Source organism: Columba livia, chromosome 8 (assembly GCF_036013475.1).
Source record: "Columba livia isolate bColLiv1 breed racing homer chromosome 8, bColLiv1.pat.W.v2, whole genome shotgun sequence".
Taxonomy (NCBI): Eukaryota; Metazoa; Chordata; class Aves; order Columbiformes; family Columbidae; genus Columba; species Columba livia.
The window spans coordinates 9,960,938-9,973,410 of record NC_088609.1 but is presented as its reverse complement, the minus strand read 5'-3'; the positions used below and the strand labels follow the sequence as shown (position 1 = coordinate 9,973,410).

At 45.4% G+C, this 12,473-nt stretch overlaps 1 protein-coding gene across 1 annotated transcript; it reads right to left on the bottom strand.

The window, feature by feature from the left end:
- Nucleotides 1–4,059: 4,059 nt before the first annotated feature.
- RPE65 (retinoid isomerohydrolase RPE65) lies at nt 4,060–11,637 on the bottom strand. The gene is made up of 14 exons (XM_005498947.3): nt 11,563–11,637; nt 10,879–10,961; nt 10,387–10,537; nt 9,746–9,853; nt 9,522–9,663; nt 8,965–9,112; nt 8,595–8,676; nt 8,108–8,240; nt 7,865–8,004; nt 7,187–7,316; nt 6,471–6,585; nt 6,281–6,375; nt 6,071–6,182; nt 4,060–5,237 (listed from the first exon to the last, which is right to left on the bottom strand). The coding sequence occupies exons 1-14, from the start codon at nt 11,571–11,573 to the stop codon at nt 5,086–5,088; spliced, it is 1,602 nt and encodes a 533-aa protein (XP_005499004.1). The 5' UTR covers nt 11,574–11,637; the 3' UTR covers nt 4,060–5,085.
- Between the last annotated feature and the right edge of the window lie 836 nt (nt 11,638–12,473).

The window sequence follows — 12,473 nt, the reverse complement described above, 5'->3', positions numbered from 1 at the left end:
TGAACTGAGTAAAGCAGCCCAGGGACAGGATGAGGTATGGAAGGGGGGGAAAAATCAAATCAGTTTTAATATCCTAAAGATAAACTTAATTAGAAAGCGTTTAGGCACTTCAACTGAGCAGTTAGTGCTTCAAATGGCTTATGACTGTTATTGAAAGGAATGGCATGACCTTATAAATCATGTGTTTAAAATAAAACACAAGTTTTGTGTGGTAGTAAAACAGTCAGCACCCGAACTGCAGAATCAGGCCGGAAAGGACATGGTTGGAATAGATGAACTTTGAAGGTCTTTTCCAATGCAAACTATCCTATGATTATATGACATTTAGTAAGTAATAAAGTACAGAGAGTCTGCAAAAACTTCAGCTGTTTCAGATGGACATATCCTGTCTGTGTATCGACATGTGTTTGAAGAAAATGTAAGAACAGCGAGGCTGTTATTAAAAGGCAATAAACTGGTTTTGCGGTGTTTTCAAAGTGTTGCTGCTTGTGAGACGATGTGAGAGTTACAGGCGCTTTTAGGAACCTTTTAACATAGGAACAGTGCTAATTAAAAAGTCCACAGGAAAAAAAAAAAGGAGGTGGGATAGAAATTCCAGAGTAAAAAACCAAACCAAAGCAAACCAATAAACAATCCCCCCAAACCCAAACAAAACAAAACCCCCAACAAAAACAAACAAACAAAACCATTTTGAAGCTTAAACTAGTTTCCTTGCTGCTATTTTCTCGAGTAGCTTCTCCGCAGAGTGAATTTTGCAAGGATCAGCACTCAAATATTTCAGCCCCCACAGAAAATGTCCCTCAATGTTGACTGAAATGCCTAAACCTGTATTTAAAATAGTGCCATGTGACATTGTTTTGCATATATTGCCAAGAAGCTTCTTGTCTAGGCCTTCATCAGATTTGTTTCGTGTATGGTTCTGAATGCAAAGATATAAGTGGTGACTCACACGTTTACAGATACCCCTGAAAGAGCAGGTGACAGTTGTTGCAATTAATCGTGATTCACCGATAAAAGCAGAAAAACGTATTTTATATGCTGGTCCTTAAACATCAGATGGCAAAACCGCAAAGGCCTTTGTTCAGAGGAATGAGACATGAGCAGGGAGCAAAGCTCTGCAAAACACACTGTGCCCTCCTGTGGTGGCATTTACTACATTATTAAAAATCCTCAGCTTTTTTCTCCTGAGGTTTTTCAATGCCCTCGGTCTGCAGGAAGCCGCAGTAAGATAATGGAGTCACGTACAGAGTGGTGCATAAACAGTCGTGTCAACGGTATTTTTAGTTAAAGATGATTCATCTCAGTGAAAAAATATTTTGCTTTAAATAAATGAAGAACTTGGTTCATTTAAGACCAAAATTTTTTGAAGTAGTGCATTGGTTTACAGTTTATTTGATTCTTGATCTGTACTTGATGCTGCCACAACAATATTTATTTAATGGCTTTCAGCTTGTTATTCCAGAGAAGAGCTATAGATTTCCTCCCTGTGCGGTATTCGTGACTTAATTTGCAGCTTTTTGATATAATATTTCTGAAAGAACATCCTAGCTGTAATCTGCCCCCCTTGTTTTGTCTGGGGTATTTTAGAGAGTCCTGGTAAGTGTCTGTGGTACCGCTTACAGGAATTGGCAAAATCTGCGGGGTCTGATGTGTCTTCATGGCAAATGGTGCAAACATAAAAGGCAGAACTATTCATCCAGTTGGGGTGAAGAAACAACTAAAAGCTCAAGAAACCGCTGTGCAGAACAGACTGTTACCTGTGTATTGATAGCAAGGGAGTGCTTCTGCCACTGCAGGTAATATTGGAACCTTAGTCACATTAATTTTTTAGCAATAAACCTCAGATTTATGTTTTGTTTTGTTTTCTTGACTGGCTGACTTTCATTGTCTGTTAAACTGAGTCAGATTATTTGACATTTGTAACCGTGGTGACCGCTTTGGCTAATCTCTCATCTCATCCAAGTTCAGAAACGGGAATATCAGTGCGGGGACAAAGTGCTGACCAAGCGTGGGGATCCCTCAGAGTGCTGAAAGGCTTCTGTGCCTTTACTACGTTAATACGTTGTTTGAGGTTTCTGTTTTCATCTTAAGAACCTATAAAATTACTCTGTATTTTATGGTAATGTTTGTGATGATAACGCAGGAACGTCCCTGGCCTTTACAAATGTAGTTTTTAAAAATTCTTACTGTAAAAGGAGAATTTGCACAGATTGCATACCAGTGTTCAGAGGTCGTATCACAGAGTCTACAGTTCTCCCTCCAGACCAAAAGCAAACACGTGGTAAAAGTTCTTACCTGACTTAAGGAATGGCATCAAAAACTAAGTCAGAAGGGAAACTGTGCTGAAGTCATTTCACAGATGAAGTACGAACATGAGCTTCCCCTTCTCCATGTTTACAGGCTCAATTTGCGTAGAATCAATTGGTTTGACAAAAAATTGCCAAACTTACCTCTGCTTTCGAAACACATGGGTATTTCTGTGGAATTGCACGGTGCATAAAGGGAATAAACACCCCAGCGAATGCCGCATGTGAGAGTGTCAGGTGTGATTGTCGGTGGTGACCTCCCCAGAGCTGGTGACAGCACTTTTGTGAGAGAAGCAGCAGCGTTGGCTTTTGTAGTTAAGATTAAAACTCGCTTGGTCTTTTCTCTGTAATTTCAGAGCTGTCCCCTGACAACTCACACGGTGGCAGAGTTTTCTACAATGAAGTGGTAATTTCTGCCATGAGAATCCCCCTGGTCATTTGAGGTGCAAGTGTTATCTGTGATCAGCAGGGATCTGAAGCAAGTTTTGTTCTAATACAGATTCTGGGAACAACTCCCAAACAAGCAAAAAAAATCCCTAAAGCTCAGCTTTTCTTTTTGGGAGAGATTGAAATCCTGTCTCACGTAACAGAAGATTTGAGCTGTAAGGATCGGTGTTTAGTGACTGTGATGGAAAAGCACCAAATCACTAGGTTATGGCAGAGTAAACAACAAATCCTCTCAAAATCAGCATTGTTGCTCATGCTGGTGTTTATATCTCTGGTTCATTGTTTCCCAAGCTGCGATTTAGTCTCTTGCACGTTTCTGAAACAAAGGTGATGGTTTACCCTTTCCATGTTCCCCCCCACAGCAGCCCTTTGTGCCTTGGTGTGTGGCTCCTGTGCAACGCTCCAACCACCGCAAAAGAAGCTGCAATAACAGATAAAATTGGTACAATGCCCCTTGCTGACCCAACTCTGGTAAAAACTGCTGCAGGAGAATGTGTCCTCCTAGGAGGAGCCAAATTTCACTCTAACTTTGTGAAATAATTCTCAAATATAGTAGAGAATTCAGCATATTCAGTTTTGAAGAAACTTGCTTTATCTTAAATTTATGTGGCTGAAGTCCCTAAGGACTGAAAAACACGTAGTGAAAAAAACCCCACTAGAAACAATACATGAGTTATTATAAAGGTTGGTGGTATTCGGTTATATATGTGGGAGTGTCACGCAGCTAGATATAACTGTTTGAAATGGAAAAAGTAACATGGCATTGTAATTCCAGCACTGCTGCTGGGGGAACTTTTTTTCCTTTAAACAGGCTTTTAAAAAACAGCGTGTGCTCCAGTAGCAGTGAAATAAGGAAAAATACCTTGTTTTTAAAGACCAAAACCAGGTCTGTATTCTCAGTGTCTGTTGTCACAGGACACCAAGAACGATGACTCCTGAGAAAAAGGTGGATGGGAAAGAGCTGGATGTTCTGCTGATTTTTGATTTGCAATTGGGAGTCCTGGGTGCATAGCTGTGTGGTAACAGAAATGGATTGTCACATCATGTATTTTCACCGGAGCTTTACAGCAAAATAACTTCCCGGTGTTCCAAAAGTAATTCTCTTGTTACCATAGTGACTTTGAAGTGATGTAGTGGTCTCTGTGTGACTTTGGGACCCTGTGGACATTTCTTCCTTTCCATTTCCCTTTCCCCAGCAGCACCTGACACTGACACGTTTTCCCTGATGCTCCAGCTGACAGCGTTTCATTATAAACCTTCATTGTTTTGCAAAAAGTAAGAACAAATACATTATGAAACGAATGTACCACTAGTAGGATTTACTAATTTATTATTTCGGAGGACTATTGCTTATAGTGTATTTTGTTTTTAATTAGGTAATTGCGCAGTTCTTAGAGATGATAGAACAGCAGAAGTACCAGGTTGTGTCCCTGCCATCGGAGTGACTGCAGCCATTTTCAAATAATCGGCCTTTTAAAGTTTGCACCATGTGCTAGAAATCTTTAATGTCAATGATTTTCTCATTCTTCGATACCATTAATAAAAATGTTAAACCATTGCAGACAAACAAGAATCCTGGATTTTAGGTCTGTTAGCAGTAAGTTTGTATCTTGAACCATAGCCTCCGATTACATTAGTTGAGAATTTATTTGGTGAAAAGGAAGAAACTGAGAGTCTATAGCACAGTAAGGAAGAAAATTCATCCCAAGCCGTAAAAATTACCTGATTTTTTTCATATTCATGTTTAAGTATGAAACCCGGAACTCAAGAAACTGCACTTGAAGCAATGAAATGGGAAAGAGAAAACACGTGAGCTGGTGGGCGCAGTTGGTGAAGGACAAACTGCCGCCTGCCAGGTCAGATTTCCACAGCAGCTGTGCAACGTCTGCACCCGGATTGCTCTGAGGGCACTAAAGGAGTGACAGGAGGTGATTTAAATCTGTAATACTAGACTAAAATATACCTCTTCAAGGCATATAACTGAGCACAGAGACTGTTGTACATAACATTAGGATGTGCGCAGGTATTGAGTTTGCGCTGTTTCTTGCATTTTTAACTCTGCCGCAGCTACAAACTTTAACTTTGTAAAAACAAAAAACTCCTTTCCACCACCCCAACCTTCGGTCGTTTTAACCGTACGAGTGTTCTCAGCACCGTACATCTGGATATTATGCCAAAGAATGCATTTGAAAAACACCTGAATTGAAATGCTCAATCCTAATTAATTAGCCACACAAATAAAAAGTGCTGTGGAAGGAATTCAGGTCATGCGAGCGATTGTGAACGGAGCCTGTGCCGGAGGAACCGCGACGTGTTGTGGGCAGCAGTCAGGTCAGGCCCTTTTGAAGATTCCATGGAAAGTCACAGGGATGTTCATCTCCACCTCGGCCCTGGCGACCTCGCTCATGTCCTTGGCGTTGAGGACCAGCAGGTAGGCGGGTTTGGGCCCCACGCCCGGGCTGATGACGATGCTCAGCACAACCCCTGGCAGGGAGAAAACAAAACCACGCGCACACGGGACGCCAGTAAATCCCATTATTTTTGCATAATCACCGGCTCTGAAGCAGACCGAGATGATTTATTTCTTTCTCATGCTATTTTGGCTTCTCGCCATCCCCAGCCTGCCCACCCGGGGTGCCGTGGCACCGTAGCACCCTCAGAGTTTCTTTCTAAAACGGAATAAAGTTTTTATTCTGAAAAAGGAACTGCGAAAAGCTATTGCAGGGGCTGATGAAAACATCACATACAGAAATATATACCTCAAATTTGTCCACTCATTTTTTTCAATATTATGAATTACTTTATAAGTTACTTTAGAATTCTGCTCCTCGGGTTTAATGCTACAAGATCTCCATTTCTGGATCTGGATCCCTGTGTGGAAGGGATGGGACATCATAGATCTTAGGTTTGTGTGCTCTGTGGGTCAGTCATGGCAGGTGACGTGGGAACAACCTCACAGTCTGTGATGGCATCAGACACAGCCTTGGGAAGGTGACAGAGCCCAGTTTAACTCAGCTTTTTGCAGAGGCTTAAGTCTCAGGAAGTGAGAGAGACTTAAACATATTCCTCAAATGTGCATTGTCTACTTCAGTTAAAGACAGCTTTTAAAAACAAGCTTAAAACCTTTTCATTTCAGCAGGACTCAAGCTCCTGCATCTTCACTTTCCTGAACTGGGAACACATAATATGAAATTTCACTCTGAAATGTGACACATTTTGGCTGTGAAGTATGAAACTGCCACTATAAACCAGTGAGAGCTGGCTCTTAAACTCAGCAAAGCCACAGTGTCCTTGACTAAAATAAATGAGGTATTTACCGTCATCTTCCTCCAGGGCATCCGGGTGGGAGACGAAGATCGGCTCTGAGGGGTATGAATCCGGCTCCTGCCATACCCACGTCTCCTTGGTTTTAACATTCAGCTTGCAAAGCTAAAGGTGGAAAAAACAAAACAAAACACATCTCAGAAATACTCTTTCTTGTCCTTAAACTGGAAGGTCATGTAAAAGACCCATTCGGTGATAGTTACCCTGTCTGGGACAAAGTGATTCAGCCCCAGCCCGTACGTATACGTGTAAGGTTTCCCGCAGTATTTCTTGTAATTGATCTGTGGAAATTCAAAGGCTACAATAAAAAAACAACACACATATGCATGAGGACTGGTGGGTGCAGGGGGTGCTGGCGTTGCTGTGAGCTGTGCTTGGGGATCCTCATCTCACCGTGGCGCGGCCCTGAGAAAATCACTTCTGGCTCCAGCCAGACGGTCTCGTCGCTGCGCAGCGTGGCCGTCGCCGTTGTATAGGGCAGCGTGACCAAGTTCTTGCCTGTGTCAGCCTGGGACCAAGAAAAATACCCAAGAGAAACGGAGAAACAAATTTCTTAGTCTGTTTGAAGCTGGAGCTGGTGGTTTGGCTGGCACCCCAGAATTTTATTTTATCACCCCCTAAGTGTTGGGCCAAATGATGAGGTGGGTGAACAGTTCTGGTTTTCTGTAAATTGGAGAAAAGTTTTCATTATGCCAAACCATCTAAGCAAGCTTTGGCCCTTCCTTTTGTGCTGCTGCAGCTTCTCACCACCCTCCACTGACATGAAACCTGTATTTTACTGATCTTTTAGCTTAGATTTGAATGTATTTTCTTTGTTTTCATTTAGAATCCATGCAGAGGATCTGAGTTGTCTCCACCCAGGAATACCCCAAGTGCAGGAAATCCCACAGATAAATTAACCCCATTTGCAGAGATGTGTTGTGAGCTGCATTGAAGGGCAAAGGCAGTGATGTGCAGCAGAGCCTTGCCAAGCACAGAACACCGATATGCTTGGCAATGGCTGCTGCTCCCATTTTCTGAGTGTAATTTTAATTAAGTGGGGTCAGGCAGAGCACTAGCGATGCTCGAACATAAGCCCTGCAGAGGAGGGCACCCGGTACCCCCGGTACCTTGTCGAAGTTCAGGGGCAGGACGTATCTGCGGGCTTCGGGCTGCGGTGCCTTCTCTGCGTGTCGCTTCACTTCGTCCCAGTTTGATCTTAAGTTGGCTAAGTAGAGGTAATTGTAAATGAACTCGAACCTGCATGGAACCAGGGTCACAGACAGAAACAAAGGTGTCACTTGCAAGTGAGGGCATTCAAATGCACCTTTTTTTTTTCCCCTAAAATTCAATGGATTAAGAGGAGTCCTTGGCAGGAGCGAGCTGTGTGTGTGCACTGCTTCCCCCGCCAGGAACACCCGGCAAGTGCTGGTTTCCATCCCGAGCACCCATGGCAGCGGCCAGGACCACCCCAGCTCAGGCATCCCGGCTGTGCAGCCAACACGGGGCTGGCATCACCGTTTTGGTGCCACATTTCTCTGTGTTAACACAAATGCAGCTTTTAAACCTCACCCAGAGCCTGCTCATTGCAGCCCCAGGAGCTGAAACAGCATCAGCCCTTCAGTGGTCACATTTATTAAAGATAAAAATAACTTTTTTCATGGACAACGAGCTTCAAACATCCTCTGCACTTCTGGGTAACTTCCACGCTGTATAGTCTGTGTGTCACCATGTGCAAATATTTCAATGCAGGGACTGGTGTGCTCAGGACCCTTGGCCAGCCCCATTCTGGCACCGCCAACACTCACCCTTTCCAGGTGCAGAGGTCAACGATCAGAAACCCATTATCTTCGTAGGTGTTAATGTGATGGAAGAGGTTGAAGGCCGAGGTGCGGTATTTGATGTTGAGGAGCCTGCCTTTCTTTTTCTCTGCCACGTGAAGCCAGACCTGAAAAGCCAGCAGCAGCTCAGTTTGCGCTCAGAGAAATGAAGGTTAAACCGAGGTGATGGACCTCCCAGTACAGCCCAGTTTGGTATGACTGGCCACTTACCCCCATGGTTTCGTTGGACTCAAAGCAGTCCATGTAGTTGGCTCCCCAAAGGCTCCAGGAGGAGAGGAACTTGAGGAGGTTGATCTTCACTGGCGTTTCAACAAACACGATGTAATCTGAGGTCAGCCCAAAGCTGTTTTGAAACATGGCCAAGCTCAACAGGAGTTAGTTTGGACAATACCCATGTAGCAGTTCATCTTAAGCACTGAATAGATCATGCAGATCATCACTTAAAGTGACAGGAATATAAACATGCTGATTTTGGCATATCACCTAATTTTAGTCACTGATTACACGTGAGAACAAGCCCCGTGTGCCATTTTTCCAGAGCACACAGCAGCAGTGACTCTGTGCATGGCCATCCCACCGTGGTGTGCTCGCAGGAGTACACGGGGACAGAGCAGCTGCGTTGTGAGGGACACACTTTGGGGTACACATGAGGCGCGTCCCGAGCTGCGACCTTGGTCCCAGCCCCACCAAACCTCACCTGTGAACGTAAGATGGCTTAAACCTGTCGCTGCAAGGGAACTGCACCACCACCTCTGCCTTGTCCAGCGGGTCCTCCTTGTCTGGAACGGGACAGGCGAGGGGTTAGGGAGGGTTTCACCTCCACTTACTTAGTCTCTATTTGTAGTGTTTACTCAGCAAGTTTCTGCTTCTAACGCAAAGGTGGTTCATGATTTAGAAACCACATAAATAAATTGTTTTTAAGGTAACATTTCTCCTACCTAAAAAAAAGGATAAAATCTAAAGAAGATTAAGAAAGTGTAACTTGATGACAAAACTCATTTGAAGGATAAAAAAATGATTTATGGGAGAAGATGTTCTCAGTTCGCTCAGGGTTGGGATTAACTGACCTGCCTGAAGTGGAGGAACCCGTATGATGTTATAGGCGAGCGCAAAGTTTTTGCCAAAGCAGTTGCCGATGTTGTAAACTGTCCCGTCGTTTTCAACGTGGGGATGAGCCGTTGCCCCGTTGACGGACACGTATTTACAGAGATCCACCTGGGGAAGAAGATGCAGCAAGTCGGGAGCTTTCTCTGCAGGAGATGGGAGGTCACCAGCTCTGCAAAGTGCCTCAGGTCCGTACAATCTCGCTTCAGCCATGGAAAGCTCTTCTCTAAGCCCAAATCACCGTCCACTTTGCAATCCAGCTCCAGTTTGCAAATGCCAACCCACGTGTGAGGATGCAGACCCCATCACCTCCTAATTAAATATCACTCAGAGCAGCAGCGCTGGGTTGGTTCACAAGCTCATTCCGACTCTGCTCTCATTAACCCTCCTGGCTGGTTTGATTTCTGCATCACCTCCCTGGAAAACCTCAACTCTCACCTTGCTGTAAGAGGCTTTTATTAAACATTTTCATTTTAGTTTTATTCCTCCACCTGTTTAGAAGCGCACTACAAAGACGCACCTGCTTAATGGTCTCTAGCGTATCTGGATTAATTCTGGTTATAAAATTGGTCTCAGTACAGGCATAATAATCTTCGCCGATGGGGTAGACGTTAACGAGGGCATTATCAGTGACCTCCACACCTTTGAAGTATGAAAAGAACCTGAATAGAGAAAACGGGCAGGCAGTCAGGGGAAGTGGAAGCACCGCAGGACATCGCTGCAACATCCACAGCCCCAAGGTACCTGGAAAAGATGTTCTTGCATGGGTCTGGGTAGGCGTAGGTGCCAAATTCCGTGATCACGATCCTTTTCTCGGTCATCGCTCTCACGTAAGCGTCACTCCTGACAAACCTGGGCAGGGCGAGAAGGCGAGTCACGGGTATAGCTGTAAACCCACAATGGGCTGTGCAATTAAAATGTAAATATTCTTGTGATGAGCCTCATGAGAGCTGTAGGTCCCCCCAGCTTCACGCTGCATCTGGAGCACGTAGGGTCCAGCAGCTGCTCCCCAACTGCATCCCCAGGAGGAGATATCCGGGGGAGCTGAACTGGCTGGAAACACGGTGATTTGGCCGAACATCTGAGAGCCGACAGCTTCTGACAGAAACACTTCTCATTTTTCAGAGAGGTTGTAATTCTGTCACTGGCTGCAACTGCATCCAGCCCTCCCTGCCCTCCCCGATGTTTTATAATCTGTGCAAAAAGTTGCATTTCTGCTAACTATGAGTAAGTTTCAGTTATTTTCAGCCTGTGTCAGTGATCTCACCATCAGAGCTCTTCCAATAACCGCACTGACTTGAAATAACCAGCATCTCCCACGTGCTGGGCAGCAGAGCAGAGTTGAGCAAATGCCTTGCTATTTTTCTTGGAAAATTGGCACATACCTTCGGTGATAGGTAACGTGCCCCTCCTTGAAGTCAAACTTGTGGAGCAGCGCTTGGCCATCAAAGAGGTGGTAGAAGGGCTCTGCGCCCACCTCGAACAAGCCGGGGCCGCATCTCAGGAGGCTCCCGCGCAGCCAGCTGGGAATCCTGCCTGCGGAACACGCGGCGTTGGTGCGTGCAAATCAGAGCAAGTCATTCTTATTGCATCAACAGAGAGAACAAAATGTCACACCATTTTTTTTGCATGTTTATTAAAGTTGGTTTCTAAACATGCATGAACTCTTTATAGTATCCTTCACCTACACACCTCCTGTAGACCAAGACATTCAATATTGAAATGTCTGAAGATGACCCAACCGACCTGTCCTTTCTCTACCCCAAAACACACCAGCCTTGTTACAACCTCCACTTCTGGCCCTTACAAAACCTCTGAGCTCTGGTTGCCCACGAGCTCCTGAGAACAAACTCTGGGCAGGAGGAGCTCAGACCCACCTGTGACATGTGCGGTCACCGGCGAGGACAGTTCTTCCACCGTCTCAAAGAGCTTCTTGTAGCCTCCAGCGGGATGCTCCACTCTGGAAGGGGCAGCAGACCTGGCATTAGCCTTCTGTGATTTTGGGGTGGCTTTGGAACCCACCCCCCAAGGGAGGGGGTTTTGCTTCTGGATAGACTGATCTGCTGCCTGCAAATAACTTGAGAGGTCAGGAGGGAGAAGCACCAGCCATGATAGGGCTGCCTAGAACAAAATAAACCCCAAGCACATGATGGAGGAACAGGGAATACAGACAGGACACCTGCACCCCACAGACAAATTCAGGACATCCAATCAGGAAGCCAAATCCAAGGTGTATTTCCCAGGTCTTGGATAAGCAGTTTTTTTTTATTTTGAGCAAAGAAGAATTATTTTTCAGGTTCCATTTTTGATCTACTGCAAAGTCCGCGAAGACACACCAGACACAGGCACCGTCCTTCTTCTCTGAAGCACAGAGCATCCCCTGGTACCCAGCGGTGATCCTGTCCCCCAGCAACCAAATCAGGGGGCACACCCGCACAGACACCCCCAAACAGAGCCCCCCTCCAGCCTGCACAGACCCCCAACCCCACAGCAGCCAGCGCTGCACTGAGATGGCCATCGCTGACCTGCTCCTGCACGGGAACGCCTGCAGAGATACTCACTGGTTGTACATTTTCTCCTCTCTGGCAGCCGAGCGCACAGCGAGAGTTGTGTGAGGGGTATTTATGGGGCACTGCTGCGGGCAGCCCTGTGCCCAAAGCCGCCCCCACCAGCACACACCCCCCGGGAACAGAGTGGGCTTTCAGCACCAAAATCCTCCAGGGGCTTTGAGAGGTTTTGTCTCGCTGTTCACACAAAAAAGGGCTTTGAATGTTTTTCTGAGACCTAAATTCTTCCCAAGCAGAAGTAATTACAAAGAAAAAAAAAAAAAAAAAAAAGAAAACAACCCAGAAAGGAGTGAAATGGAGCGTGTTGGAGTCGTGCTGGGTGACATGCCGGGCACTTGGCACAGCTGCTGACTCTTCACCAGTGCCCTGCGCCATAGGAAACCTTCCCTGCTCCAACACCGACCGAGAGATAAGGTGACGGTGTCACTTATTATCATTCCTGCCTCCTGTACACATCAGTCATCCGCTTTTTCCTCCATCCTGGGCTTCTGTGGAATTCTGTCTTTGCGAGCTCTAATGTGTTGGTCCAAGGAGAGCAAGACTAAAGCTTTACCTTTCCCCCCGGCTGGGAAGGCACCAGGGATGCTCCAGCTGCTGCACAAGGCAGATTCCTGAAATCTAATGCACTAACGGAATATTTTTTACACAGGGTGTTAACAGCCCTACACACTCAAACACATCAGACTTGATCGTTTGTTTTACATGCAGACAACCAAAGATCACTTTAAGAAACAACCTCTAGTAAGAGCAGACATCTATGAAAACAATGGGGCTGTAAGGAGTAATTTCAAAGATTAACGAGGTTTTAAAGATCACCGCTCTGTACTCACGGGTAGCCCATGGTACAGGATGGAAACATTTCAGAATTCCATTTACCTTCAGGTCCTCCTCCCACACAAACAGAA

Coding starts and splice junctions, on each gene's coding strand:
- RPE65 (XM_005498947.3), bottom strand. Junction 9,113..9,521: donor CGCTAGAGACCATTAAGCAG/GTGCGTCTTTGT, acceptor CTTCTTCCCCAG/GTGGATCTCTGTAAATACGT. Junction 8,241..8,594: donor AAGCCATCTTACGTTCACAG/GTGAGGTTTGGT, acceptor GTTTCAAAACAG/CTTTGGGCTGACCTCAGATT.